The sequence below is a fragment of the Montipora foliosa genome, chromosome 2 (genome assembly GCF_036669935.1).
Source record: "Montipora foliosa isolate CH-2021 chromosome 2, ASM3666993v2, whole genome shotgun sequence".
Lineage (NCBI taxonomy): Eukaryota > Metazoa > Cnidaria > Anthozoa > Scleractinia > Acroporidae > Montipora > Montipora foliosa.
Window position 1 is genome coordinate 9,553,496 of NC_090870.1, and position 15,000 is coordinate 9,568,495.

A 15,000-nucleotide genomic window follows, 5' to 3' on the forward strand; every position below is an offset into this window, starting at 1 on the left:
TTCCTTCACATCTTTCAACTTGACATTCAGCTTTTCCACCTTTTCTCTGTGCTCTTTGATGGACAAGTTCACTTTTCTTCCATCACTGGGCCTTAACAGGTACCCTACCTTGGAAAACTCACTCACCCTTTCTGAACAGCCATCCGCACTGGGAAAGGTAGCTTCTTTTGCTTCTAAAATGATGTCAAACTGCCTGGATCGTTCTGCTGTAAACCCTTTCTTAAACGACTCGTCGCTTTCGCCATTATTGCGCATTTTGTAATGAGCTCCTTTCATGATGTTCATGTAGTAATGCGTTATTTTCCCTGTTGGATTAACAATATAGCCAAGGCTTGTTTTCCGGAGACCCTGAGGTATGGTTGCAATATCAGCAGAGGAGGATGCCAATGATTGGCCAAATGCCACACGCTCAGGGCGAGCCATAACTAGGAGATCGGAAATTGACTTCTCTTTCTTTTGATTCGCTTTTTAAAATAAACAGCTCTCTGTAGTATAGGGATTGTGATTCATGGTGAGCACAATAACTTGGAGTAGGGGACTAACAGAGAATGTTAAAAAAGTCGGGTTATTATTTTTTTGGAGAGGGGGGGAGGGTCATCCGAAAAAAAAAAAGCCGCTATAAGGGGTCAATGGCCTTGGAAAGCCCTTGTGGGGAGTGGTCAATTAAGTATGTATTGTATTCAGTTGCATTGTACTACTGCTCAAAGGAGCAACAGAAGTTATAATGAGCGAGTTTCCGCGCTTTTTTGACGTTTCCCGTTTGCTGTTCGTCGTAAACGCGATGCCAAGAGTCAGAGTAAATGCAGAAGCTACTCGAGGTCCTTGAGCAGCCTCGTCCCCAGGGTCTCTCTTCTTCCCTTCCAGGGTCTCTCTTTCTCTTCTTCCCGTCCTTGGAAGGGAGACCCTGGGGACGAAGTTGGGTCCTTAAGGAGCAAGCAGCATTTGGAGGACACTTTGTGACGTTAATGGGCCTTTTGCAGTTGGCGATCACATGGTACAAAAACCGTCATACTGGAGAGCAAATTGCGCACTAGGACATTTAAGACAAAGAAATTTTTAAATGAATTTGCTTTGCTTTAGATGTCCCAGAGCGCAATTTGCTGTCCAGTTTGGCCGTTTGTGTACCATGTGATCGCCTGCTTCAAAGGGCCCATTGTCCGAGCTTCGAAAAATGAGTGACGTTGTACTTGGGGAGAAAAGCAATGCAGTGGGACACTTTGTGACGTACATTGAAATCTTCGTGCATCAAATTAGGCCCTGTTTACAAGCATGTAGGGTAACTTTAGTGCAAGGGTTACCCTAGCAAGAGGGTTACCCTAGCGCACTCACACATTTCTTCTTTTTTTCATCGACGTGTTTACAAGGCAGCTAGGGTTACCCTGGCGCTAGGGTAACCCTAGCTGCCTTGTAAACGCTCTACTAGGGACAACTCGCCTACCCGGGACAACTTTCTAGCGGTTTCCATTGTGTTTGCGATGCTGGCGGTTACCAAGCACACAAAATTGTCCCGGGTGGTAGGGTAACCCTACCTGTGAAATTTTGCTTGTAAACCCGGGTTAGCATTGACCATCCTGCTAGGGTACCCCTAGCAGTAGGGTTACCCTAGCTGCTTGTAAACAGGGTCTTACTTGCAACTCTGGCTGGCAAATTGTCAAAAGAGAGAGACAAGTTGGATAGTAGTAGTAGTAGTTTTCATGCTTTTATAACAAGCAGCATTGAAGTGCCGTGTCACTAAACAGGATGCTAAGTCTCTGTAATATCAATAACGTGCAAACATGTCCACACCAAAACTTGAGCTTTTTTGAAACCGTCGATTTCATTTTCAGTTAGAAACGAGGTCTGCGCTAGTTTCAACACTTTCAAAAAGTTGTAGTATTTGGAAGGATTGAATTTATCCAACTGTTTCACGTAACGGCAAAGATATGGTACCATATGAGACAATATAAATTGCATTAATCGGCTGGACGTAATACATTACCATGGCAACAAAAGAGTGATCTAAAAACACCCTATGGGCGAATCTTTGCAGACGTCATTGTTTGCATTTCGTCTCATTAACATACGAGTTTGCTGCTGGATATCATCGTACTATTCACAAATTGACTTCAAAACTTAGTTTAATTTCCAATTTTAAGCCTTTTGGCTTGATAACGAGCAAATTGTTAGCCATCAAAGACTAAAAAATTCTTGGGTGGAAGAGCGCTAATGAGGTCACACATTCTTTGTAAACAATTTCCATTTTCAAAGGGTCGTTACTCGGAAATTATCTGGTAAATTGTGCTCAAAGTTTCAGAGATAGCTCATTATGCAATGAACTTTCAATATTAAGTAATGATTTTTTTGGCTGATAGAATAGCAAACGATGTTCTTATGCTTAATGAGGCAAAAAATGCAAGGCAAGAATTCCCCCCAAATCTTGTACTTAAACGTTTATATCTCAAAAACGAAATCGGTCACCGCTAACCTTTATTGCTGGAACGTGATTGACAAGCTAAGATAGAAATCTCTGCAAAGTTAATTAGAACAAATCTAAGAGGAGATTTAGAGCCACCTTAACAATTAAAAATATATATGGTGGCGCTAGCTGAATCTGCTATAGAGAGTCCTATAGAGAATTGTTCTAACTTTGCCCAGAGAGTGAAAGATATATATGAAATACATCATATATTGCACTGCGGGTATGAAATCAAATGAAACCATGTTGTCTCGCAGTGATGAGCGCAAATTTCTATTGCGTCGAGAAGCCTGAAAAATTTTCTGGACTTCAATGGGATTTGAACCCGCGACCTCGCGATACCGGTGCGATGCTCTAACCAACTTACTTACTTATCACGGGAAGTTGTGAACTCAGAAGTGACCAGCTCGCAACGTCAGTGGCTTCATAGTTCAGTTGGTTAGAGCATCGCACCGGCGAGGTCGCGGGTTCAAATCCCATTGAAGTCCTGAAAATTTTTCAGGCTTCTCGACGCAATAGAAATTTGCGCTCATCACTGCGGGACAACATGGTTTCATTTGATTTGCCCAGAGAGTTTTGTTTTAGCTTGCTAATCACTTTCCAGTACTAAAAAATGGCGATCACCGAGTCAAAATAAGGGACGTTTAACTTGGCTTTTCTGTTGCCATGGTAACCCATTATGTCACATCGAAGAGTGCATCTTGTTAAGGACGGTGCCTACTATTGTTTTCGCGGATACGCTCTGCGCAACTCTAGAAACTCGGATTTCCTATCGGCGATGCTTACTAATGCAGGGATATTAATTTTTGCGCGGTTTAAAACTATGCAGAGAAAGTAAATCTTCGTAAGCACTCTTGGTATCCAAAAAGAAAATTGGGGGTAACCATGCATTCTTTAGAGATAATTAAGCTTCAATTTGAGAGTGAACGTCATACATTGCTTTGTATTTTAGAGCTTTATACAAATATTGTTTATGAATTATCTTTGAAAAATGCGTGGTTACCCCCAATTTTCTTTTTGGAATTCAATAACACTTGTTAGTATAAATACACAGGTGATGATACAAAATCGCGCGCTCTCATTGGCTCGCTATCTCGGATTATCAGCCGATAATCACCTCGACGGACAAAATGGCTGCCAGTAGTCGTTTTGCCACTGTAAGTGAAGATGATTTCGCGTTGAAATGTTTTTTTTTTCTGTTTTTTGAAATAATCACCTGTGTATTTATACTAAAACAATTATTCGCCTCAGGCTCAGTGATTATCGGTGAATATTCACCTCGACTTCGTCTCGGTGAATATTCACCGGTAATCACTTCGCCTTCGGCGAATAATTGTTAATTAAGATCTACCTTTTCTGTATAATCATAAATCGGGGCAAACATACCTTTGAATTGGTAGGCACCGTCCTTGATACCCGGCGTAAAATTGTCGTTAAGTGAAACAGTGCTTCTGAGTTGATTCTTATAATAAGACGTTTCCCGGCCTAACTGTTGAATCTGTTTGAGCCCTCTAAAACTGTCTGTTTTCAAATATTCCTGAATATGCCGGTCTTCGACGGCGAAAACCCAGTATACCTTTTGATTTGTCTTCGAATTTTATAACGTTTATCGCAAGGAAACTGCCGGGCAAGAAAACTCTAGAGAACAAAGTCGCTCATCCAAAGGTGCCAACAAAAGGCTGAGGAGAAATGTTTGCATAGCATTGGGGAACTTTAAAAACTCTTTGTCCAACTCAAGGAGGGGCGTGGAAATTTGGCTTTTTAGTTACATTCAACACTCTTTAATCCGGATAAATGGAAACGCAAATGACTCGAATTATTCGTTTGCTTAACAAATTGATCATACAAAAAGAAATTAAAATGTACACATTTTTCACTGATCCGAAATGTGTAACATGTAAACGTAACAACGGGGCCCCGCAGTTTTAAAAAAAGACAGTGTACACATGCACGATCAATCATCTGTTGGGCGAAGAAAGAAATTTGAAGAAACAGAATTTAAAACTATTCTCAAGGGACGTTTGTTAAGCTTTTTCCTTCAAGAACCCTTTTGCCTCAAAAACGGAAATGTTTCAGTCTGGAATTCTCTCTTCTTGTTACTCGGCAAATAGATAAACATCCTTTCTTCACCTGCGTCAATAAACTGTCACCATGATTTCATATTTTGTTACGAAAATGACGGCAATTCAAAGAAAATGAACAAAAAACCTTTAAACCAGACAAACGAAAATGTGAAAAAGTAGTTGGCCTGCTATACCGTGTCAACACTCAATCAACATACAACAAAAGAGACTTGAATATAGTCCTCTTCTTTGGTATTAGAAAAGCACTTTGGATGTAATACATCGAGACATTAAATAAATAAGCACATCGCAATTTTGTCTTCGAGGTCTCTAAATTCGATAATGAATCATAAGGTGTTTAGTTTCCCATCACCTAAGATTTGTAACCAGATATCTCTCTCCCGGCCGGTGTTCAATGCAGTCACAATTTTGACTGTTTTGACACACTTGCTTTCCATGAGGTTCAAATCCCGCTATGAGTTGGGCGTATTAATGCTGTCTTCTGCTGACAGTGTTTGCAAAGGTCGAGTGTTCGCTTTGGCAACGAGAGTGCACTTAATCCGGCTACATTCGCATTCCTCTATCAGTAAAGTTAATCTCGGAGGCTCAGTGATTTCTGGTTGTATTTTGATAATGTTCTTAAGAGCAAGATAAGTGCAAACGGAATTACAACACTGTCACACGGATAGTGGATCTTGTGTGTCGGAGCGTCGTGAATGTAAGTCGTCATCGTTTTTGTGCATTTTAAACCTTAATTCCATTAAAAATAGAGTGCTTTTTGAAGGAATAAGCGAAAAGAATAGTTTTATTTCCTCCAGCGTTCCGGTGAGTTTACATCTGTGTTTTTGCTCACGGAAAGCTCGAGCCACACTCGTGGTCATGTTTTGGCGAAAACTACAGCTGTAACATTCTCGAGAGTGTAACTTTTTCTTCCTGTTTTCGTGTACAGTCACGTCACATATCGCCATGATTTTCATGGGTATTCATGGAAATGTTGTGGTTATCGTTTATGTGCTGGAGATATTACTGACAAGTGTCCACTGCAGAATCTGGGGTGAGTTAATTAATGGAACCGATCGTTAAACGATTACAAAGACGTACAAACGTAAGTTGATGAGCATCGATGACGGCATTATCCATCATTTCGTTGCTACCAAACTCTGTCTGTCGCCATAAAGTAATTAATTGTTTGTTTCCTTCTCTAAAGAAGATTTTAGTGACGACCAAAGCAGTGACGTTGAGTTTGTAACATTCCCGACGTTGTTGGACGTTGATGGTAGATTTGTTTCACACGTGGAAGGCAAATCGAAACACAAATCGAGCTTGGATGAGAAACACATGCAAGAGGAACATCTACATCTCGAGATACCAGTTTTCCAAGGCAAAACACTACGCCTTCGCCTCTCGAAAAACAGAAAATTTACAGCACCAGGTCTTGTCATTGAGGAGGGCGAGGAAGTTCAACGTTATGATCCCAAGTGTCACTTCGAGGGGCACATTGTCGATCAACCAAATTCTTCAGCATCCATCAGTTACTGCAAAGGGCTGGTGAGTTTTAATGCAAGTTACGCTAGCTTTTTGGATTCCATCGTTTCTCAGTGTCAGCCACTTTATTTTTTTTAATCTTTATAAGAATGCATTTAAGTCGTATGATGGAGCCTGTCTATGTCCTACCGTTTGAAGGTCAAGTCCTCGCCCCCGATATTTTGCAACAGTTACTCAAGCTTGTCGCATTTGTGTCGTATCTATACAAGTCTTGAGCATATCTGATGATTTTCACCCCCTTTACAAGTCTGTATTGTAAAACCACACCTTCGACAAATTAAACTAGACAACTGAACCATGACAATGACAAAACTGAAAGCAAGTTGTCGTTATCCACGGTTAGTCCTTTTTTCGCCTCTCTCATACTCTTCAGGTCTCAGCGCTATTACAAATCTTATAGAATTAATCAAGGACTGCAAAAAAATTGTGTCCTTTACTTAGGCCAATTGCAGTTTCTGAATTTTTTTATATTTTCTGCCATAGTTTTTTGCTTCTGTACCTTACTATTGCAGCTGGCCTGCGCGCAAGTTGCTAATGATTTAGGAGTCGCATCTAAACATAGACGAAATGATTAGCAAAAGATCGAAAAAGAATTCCTTTTCATGTATTCCAAAACAAGATTAGCTATAATTCGTTAATACTAAAAAATCCCACCACGTAAGTTGACTTTATATTTTTAAAAAAGCCTTTCATAAGAGACATTTTTTTAACACAATGGACGCCAACATTAATTCGTCTGTATGCAAGAGGAAGGAAATCGTTTTGAAAACTAAAGAGCCTTGTTTTAATTTCGAAAGAAATGTTGATTCCAAGTTGACGGATAAAACCTTTTCTCAAAACAAAGATTGCTTTCATTCCCACGGTAAACTATATCCCGGTGGTTTGTGGTTATCAGCGCCGTCCTTGAGTCTTTCCGTTTGTTCAAAAACACTGAACTGTGAAGTGTCCTTTCATTACAAGATGGCATGCATAAGAATAACCTGCATATTGCGTGCATCCCATTCCGAGCTGTCAGCAAATGTTCTGGTATTTTTGACATGTGTTACAAACGCGAAGCCGTGAAAAGCAAGGAACGAACGGCTTTCCGATGGCTGCCACGAATAAGCGGGCCAGAGGAATTTTTTTTTTTTTTTCAAAGGTCCGGGAGAGTGCTACTTCAGTTGAAGGCAATGACCTCCGGGACCTCGATCATTGCCTCCAGATTAGGTTAGGAAAAAAACCCACACCTTTGAAATACCCGAGCCAGTGTATGCAAAAAGAGAGTGTTTTAAATCTGATCTTGCGTCATTCTGCAGCGATCTTTTTTTCTCAGCGAAGTATCGTTAGTCTCCTTTATCTTCATAAACAATTTGAAACAAATTTATGAATGTCCAAAGTCACTGAGGGAGTGAAAACTAGCCGTGAACCCATTCTATTGTGAACGGCTACAAATGATAGTAGCCGAGCTAATGACGGCCGAAATATTAAGTGTGAGCAGAAGCAGAGAAAAGGCTTATTGTTTAGCTAAAAAAAAACTAACTGAAAAATTAAATTTGCGGTTCATTGTGAGGAAAAGAAAGTGTAGGAATTAATGGCGCACGGTCTTTCCCTGTCAGCCAGCCTTAAAAAATGATCAGAGAGTTTTCCAAAAGCGGCCGGCGCTAATTTTCCTAAGGATAATAATGAAAATTACTGGAGTAGCAAGGAAATCCTCTTCTGAACGGGATTTGAACCCTTGACCTCAGGAATATTGGTGCAGTTTCTACAAATTAAACCAACCGGGAACTGGTCATTCTACTGAATTTGTTATATACATGAAAGACATAATTTCAAACTTTGTAAGCGTATCAAGTTGATCATCGTAGTTTACGTCTCTCAAAGGTCAAAGAGTTTCTCTCATCAATCCGAAACAGTGGCCACATTTCACGCTGTGGCTACAGAATATGATATCTCAGGCTAATATGATGTCAACGCGAAGGAAATAGTAATATTCAGCGTTGATTGCAAGTACAAGCAATCAAAGATCATGAACCGAAAGGAAGTGTATCTTTTCAAACTAGTCGTATCGTTTCCACGGCATTTCCGAGTTTGTTGCTTAGCAGGTTGACTGAAATATATTGTTAATTAAACAGCGAGAAGTGGTTCAGGAAGGATTGCCTGACAAACATATTAAAGTAGCTTCAGTTCCTGATCGGTGAAATTAATGTGTTTGGGAGAGTCAAGCTGTTCTAACAATTTCGGTTCTACGTTGCCAAACAGCTATAGATTTCTTTTCTAACACATCACCTAAAAGATTCGTAACCATGGGAAAAGTAGTCCCTTATGTTATCGGAAGGAATATGTTTGCAAAATGGTCCCCTAGCAGTTTCGGATGAGGAAATGGTTCCCTGGGAAGCTCTTAGAATAGGGGCACCCAAAGTCAATTTTGGGAAAATATCTGTTCGGAAGACGATATGACATCTACAATTTGCGGAACATTTGTCGTAAACTTCCTTGCTTGCTTGCCTGTCCTAGGATTTTCGAACATCTCAAAACATGGTATAATTGCTCATTTTGAACGGATTTTTACCTTAAAAAGGTCACCTAGAATTTTCGGGAGCCTTTTTTCTGGCTGAGATTTTCGAAAAGGTAAGTTTTGACCCCTATAATTTTCGGATCACTAGACTTTCAGCTAGGGAATCCGAGCTGATATAAAATTTATAGGGGATAAAAATATGCCTATATCTACCGTTTAATTAAATACTAAAATGCGTTTAACAATGCTATGTTTAAGTGGTTTTGATCTATATTCTCGTTGGGTGCCCCTGTTAGAAGGTAACTTTCAGCTAGCAATTCAGTTCTGTAATGAAAATTTTTTCGGACACTTCAATTTTCAGCTAAGATATCCGAACAGATCAAATTCTCCCAGGTGATAAAAACATCTGCTAAGAAGGTCTTTATACATTATAAGTAGCCTAGAAATGTCTCTCAAAGGCTTTTGGCTTAATTTGCTCCATGGGTGCCCTCGCCTGATGAAGACATCTTCCACTCTAATTCGTGCATGATGGAAATTCGTGCTGATAGCCAAATGAGTAGGTCACGAAGGATTTGTTAATAGACTTTCCTAACTTCTACTGTGTAAATATATTTTTTGAATGGCTCCGAAACAAAACTCCTTTGCACCTTTGTTAGAAAGCCAATATAGTCAATATATTTTACGGGACTAGTAAGTTCCACGCACCCGCAATGAACGAAATATTGGGCTTTCAAACTTATACGAGATCTTTGCGTGCAATGCCCGAATGTAGCTCTCTCTTGACCACAACCAGAGTTACAACGTACCATTTCTCTTTGTTTTCCCCTTTATAGGTTTACCTGATACCTTTCAGGTGTGTTTCGTAGTTAAAACAAAAGAAAACATTGATCCTTTACTGAAAGTAGAGCTCACACTTTCAATGTTTTTAGAATGTCTATATAATAACAGCTAACTCTCAGACAAATCTGCTGTATTCCAGCCGATACACCGCACAAACCAACTCAATACAGACGAAATACGATCTTACTGCTACCTGGGAAACCTCACTTTTCAGATAAAGATAAAAGAAATGTTTGCATAGAAAATATAGCTCGACAGAAATGATTATTTTGTTTGATTGCGTCGAATATTTTGCCATATGTAATGAAAACATTTCGTTCTCTGGTGTATCCCGAACTATTTACAGCTATCTACAGCGAATTATTAAGTTTTGGAATCTGGTTTTAATTAATGTGATATGGCATCCGCAAAATGACTGACATGTGCTTCTGCGAGGGCAAGATTTTCTATATACTCTCTGTCGCCGACAGCGTATCTATCAATTTCACACCATCAAACTTGATCACAATTGCAAACACTAATTGATTTCCGTTATCTGGAATCACTATTGATTATCAGATAAGTTGATGACGGTTAGGTCTATCAAGGAGAATGATTTGTTTTCTCGGTTCCCCCGTTAAGAAAAACTCGGGCGTCTTTTTAAATTAGTCGATCCTGCTGAAAAAAACTCTCTGCCTTTTCCATCACTCCTCAATTTAACATGACCACATTTTCCTAGCACGTCCGATTGAAGGTTTATTTACACTCTGCTTTGAATTAAAAGAAGTTTCATTTCACTTTGGCTAAATTAAACTGCAGCATTCTGGGCCACATCTAGAGACTACAGACAGGCCAGCTCGTTTGCTATCTACTGCCGAGTACAAGATATTTATATAACTCGTTCCTTCATCTACTGCCGAGCCAAAAGCACCAAACTAGCCACCAGTATAACAGACCCAATATCTATATGACTTGTTCTTTCACCCACTGCCGACCCAAACGAGCCAGTAGGTCTCGAATGTGGCCTTGTATTCTGCTGTTGCTCCAGCATTTTTTTTTAATCTCATCATTTCGACTGCTTATGTTTTTTTTCTTTAAAAAAGGCTAATTTGTGATAGGCCAGGCAAAATGACTGCCTCTGCTAGTGTATGGTCGATCGGGTGTTGTCAGCGTTCTTTTCGGTTTTGGTAGAAAACGAATAAGGTTGAAGTGATGATTGAAAAAAAAATTAACGGCGATAAAACAGCTATTTCTTGAGTCATGATTTGAACGTTTTCAGAATTCCATTTTACGTCGTGGGAAGTCCAGAGATTTTAATTCGGCAAATATCACGCCAAAGGTATTTTAGCCTAATAAATCATCTTGGGCCCTTTTCTAGAAAGTCCCGAAAGTCCCGATCGCTACGTCTTTTCAAGTCGGGTCCGAAAATCCATTTCTTGTTTTTTTTTTTTTCATTTTTTATTAATTTATTTTTCAATAGTAAATTTTCTTTATTCCATACACCCGAATACATAGTAAAAACAATATTGTACAAAAGAAAAGAAACGAAAAGAAAAAGGAAACAGTTACGTTACATGCATCGCGGCAACAACTACTTACATAAATGGGAGAGAAGGAGCATATTACATTAATTTTTTATTCATTGTATCATGGAATCTTTTGAGGTATATTCTCTTAATGGCATTTCCCGAATAATGAATATAAACTGATTCCTGTCTGAATAAATTACGACCTCTTTTTCGACAAAGAACTGCTCCAAACTATTATGTTCTCAATTAACTGTCGTCTGATAATGTTCTAAAATGTTCCGTTCTTAGCTATTCAACCCTCCGTTGATAACAAAGCCGTATCATAACGAAAGTTTCAAAAATCGTTTTCGAGGTTCTTTAGGATAGATTAGAGAAAGAATGGAATCAATCTCGGGCATTTTCAGTATTTTCGTATTAGGAAATAAAGGGAGCTGCGAAATTCAGTAATTACTGGAAATATTACCGCTACATGTCGAAACATGCAGGTAACTTCGAATGGAATGGGACTGACATTCCTTTGTTCCGAAGCAATCCAGATCGGTCGATTGTGCTGTCTTGTGATAGGTCATAAGTTTACGTATTTATCTCCAATTAATCTTCCTACTGGTGGTAATCTCGGATTATTGAAGTGCGTTTGACAGTCGCTTTGAATCTTTGAAAGCAAAGGATAAATGTAAGGAAAGAAACAATCTTATAGGAACAAATAATCTGGACGTGCGTGATAGTCATTTGTACATATGACGTATGAATGCACTTCGGACGTAATTCAAGATGTCGCTGAAAAAGCGGACGAACGGAAAAAGGAAAACCCTATGCAATGGGTACCCAAGATTACAAATTGCTTTTTCCGAATGTCGCCGACATTCGGAAAACGCAATTTAAGAATTCCTTTCTCAATCACCCGCAAAACAAGGTCGAGAAATATTCAGGATGCAGACGCTGATCTCATTTCACATCCATCGTTTTTTTTTTTTCGGTTTCGGTTATCGGTGTCTTGCAATTAATTTGGGGGCAGACGGACGGGGAGAGCGGTTCGAAAAGTTATTTGCCTTGAACCCTAGATCTAGGCATTAAGATAAAGCGTGCGATAAGAATTTTATTGAATATCTCTTAACATGATAAAAACAGTATTTCGACCGTTAGATAACTGGTATAATGTCCACGTTAGAGGAATATTAAAGAATGAGTGTCATCCCAGCAAAAATAGTGCCTCTCAAAGGTCAAGAATTAAAAGCCTTTTTAATTGACATTTAATTAACAGTTAGCGGTATTTGAGAAATATCAGAAAGATCTTTGAGACAACCTGTGAGGCACCTTGTCTCATGCGGAACAAGTCATAAACTTAATTTTACCGCCTAACCAGAGCTCGGCTTGGGAAAAAAATCCGCAAATCATGAAGAAATGTTGTCATCTCCGAGAGGATGATCTCTATCATGGAAGTGTTAAATCGATATTCTCACAGCTTGATGCAGTTAATTTAGGATTAAAATATTTTGATGATTGAATTATGAAAAATGTGGGTTTCATCATCTCAAGAAAGATCTTTCTCCACTTACAGTAATGTTGTTTGAATATGAATTTTAGATTCATCAGTGAATAAATTAATTATGCAGAGATAAGACGAATTTTCAATTGATATTAAAGACTCCTACACTTGTACAAAAATACCCGCGATTGGCCAGTGATTGTCAAACAGAGGTAGATACATTTTTTTGCCTTGTATTTCTAGAAAGGGCTGATCCACACTGAGAATGGCGAACACTTCCTTATCGAGCCATTGCAAGAAACGAACTCGTCTGGCTCCGGAAATAAACAACCTCATATCGTTTATAAAAGACCTGGGATCGACTCCTTGTTACCGTGGAAACAAGATGGCCAGTTCTGTTCTGAACAAGGTATTTGCATTTTCTCTGCGCAAAAGAACATTTTTTTCAAAAAAATAAAGCATGGTAAATGCGAAGTCTGTAGTATTAAATCACTAAGGAGAGATTTTGATTCTGAACACTACGACCGATATGCTTTTTGTTGCAATCATAAAACCGTGAAAATAGATCGAGATAGATAACTTCATTAAAGTGTCGACAATAACAGCAGTTAAAAAGAAACATCAATGTGTGCCTACTTAACTACAAAATTAGATGCGTTAACATAAGGACAGAAAACTGAATATTACGTACAATTGATTAATAACAAGTATGTTACAGAAAACTAAGATGATCATAATAAGCTATTCTTGCAAGTTTTGTTTAGTAAGAGGTCTAAATCTTGTTTTCTTATAGCCTTTATAAAAGCATTAATTGATGGTTCGTTCCTTAGCTCCGGTCAAAAGTAAAATGTTTGGTGACCAAACACGATCAAACATGTTTGATGACCAAACTTTCCCCGTGTTTGATGACGTGGCCAAATGGCAATCAAACAAGCCATCAAACATGCTCCCAACAGCTAAGATCGAAAAGGATTTCGGACATCTTGGATGCGTATGACCAAAATCTGCATAGTAATACGCATGCGCTCTCCAAACATATTTGGTGAAGTCGGTCAAACGAACCAAACCTCGCACTTCAAACACGCGAACAATAGCGATGTTTGATGCTGTTTGATCGGATGTTGGATGGATTATTTTACCAAACACGATCAAACAGCATAAAAAAAGGTGGCCAAACGACAAAATGTTTTTAAAGTAGCTTCTCCTATAACTTTCTCCACAACTCTTTTAATTTTTTTCGTCTTTTCACGTGTTATATATCAGATGCAATGAAACACCATCTCCGCTTGCCTCGCGTTGACACGATCAGTCGACAGCGGGCAAAACGTTCAGTGAGCACCGAGAAAAACGTGGAGGTATTGATGGTTGCTGACAAGACCATGTACGAGTTTTACAAGGACGGCTTGGAGGAATATCTGCTAACTATAGCAAATATGGTACTCTGTTAGTTTATTTTGATTGTTGTTGTCGTAACACAACGTTATTTTACGGGCATGCAATCAACTTTATCATACGCACGGATGCTCCACCCGCGCAGCACAACAAAATGCACTATGACAATACGGTAAAATAATTGGCTTAACCATTTAGAGCCAGTTTCAATCGAGCGTCGTAAAACCAAAACCAAAGTAATTACTTTGGCCAATCAAAAAGGACGGACACAATCCAGTAAACCAATCAAAACTCGAAGTAATTACACGTAGCCGACACAAAGCGCGGGAAAATGTACACGCGCAAGCCACGATTGGTTTTGGTTTCACTTCTGATTGGTTGAGAAAGTGGTGCGAGAACTTTGAACCAATCACTGAGTGAAGTAATGAAAAACCAAGCAATTCGCTAATTACTTTCGACACTCAATTGAAAACCGCTCTAACGGGGTACACATCTTTTACTCTAAAGCCCCGTGCAATCGGACGCAACATCGTTGGCCAACAACTCCCAATATTGTTCGATGCTTGTTGCATGTTTGAAACTGGTCAAACTTTTGAGCCACCATTTTTTTGTTCCGTGATCGCCGAAGCGTAGTATAACAATGTTGTGATGGATCTTCCAACATTGGTGGAGCCACCCATGTGCGTTACATACGGTCTCCATGGAGATATGCATAAACATGTTGAAAACACGATGGCAGCCGAGTTTTGTAAGTTTACAAAGTCTTATGGGTCGTATCCTTCCCATAATACACTGCAAGTCTTCACATTGTTGGGACTTGTTGCGTCCGTTTGTACGGGGCTTAAGAGTTCGAGAGCGGTCGGCTGGTAGTTTTTTTCCACTTGAAGAGCGGGGTAAATCTAAGGTCTATGTTCTGCAATCTTGACACAGCACGGGCAATGCGTGCTGCATGTTCCTTTTAACTCAGTTGTATATGGGTGCTTTGAAAAGTAGATTAATTGTGTTATTCTTTAACCTGACAGGTGAGCAACATATTTCGAGATCCAAGCATTGGTACGGCAATCAACATTGTGCTTGTTCGAGTAATAATTCTAAAGGAAAATCCGGTAAGAAAATGATTACCTGCATTATGTGTAAATTCAACTTTGAATAAAAACCCAACAAGTCAGAAAAAGTGGGTGCCGCACGTGCAACACGAATTTCAGTTTATCTTTTCC

At 39.3% G+C, this 15,000-nt stretch overlaps 1 protein-coding gene across 6 annotated transcripts in view; it reads left to right on the plus strand.

Annotated features, from left to right (window-relative positions):
- The first annotated feature begins 4,908 nt into the window (after nucleotides 1-4,908).
- Nucleotides 4,909-15,000, plus strand: part of LOC137992352 (A disintegrin and metalloproteinase with thrombospondin motifs 7-like) — a 33,027-nt gene continuing 22,935 nt past the window's right edge. Inside the window, exons 1-6 of one of the 6 annotated variants that reach the window (XM_068837639.1) lie at nucleotides 4,909-5,236; nucleotides 5,468-5,572; nucleotides 5,726-6,066; nucleotides 12,635-12,800; nucleotides 13,655-13,827; nucleotides 14,806-14,889. In XM_068837639.1, the coding sequence (XP_068693740.1) occupies nucleotides 5,485-5,572; nucleotides 5,726-6,066; nucleotides 12,635-12,800; nucleotides 13,655-13,827; nucleotides 14,806-14,889 (852 nt within the window). In that variant the 5' untranslated portion in view covers nucleotides 4,909-5,236; nucleotides 5,468-5,484. Of the gene's footprint in view, nucleotides 5,344-5,467; nucleotides 5,573-5,725; nucleotides 6,067-12,634; nucleotides 12,801-13,654; nucleotides 13,828-14,805; nucleotides 14,890-15,000 lie in introns of all 6 variants that reach the window. The other 5 variants (XM_068837641.1, XM_068837640.1, XM_068837642.1 and 2 more) reach the window with 5 other exon arrangements.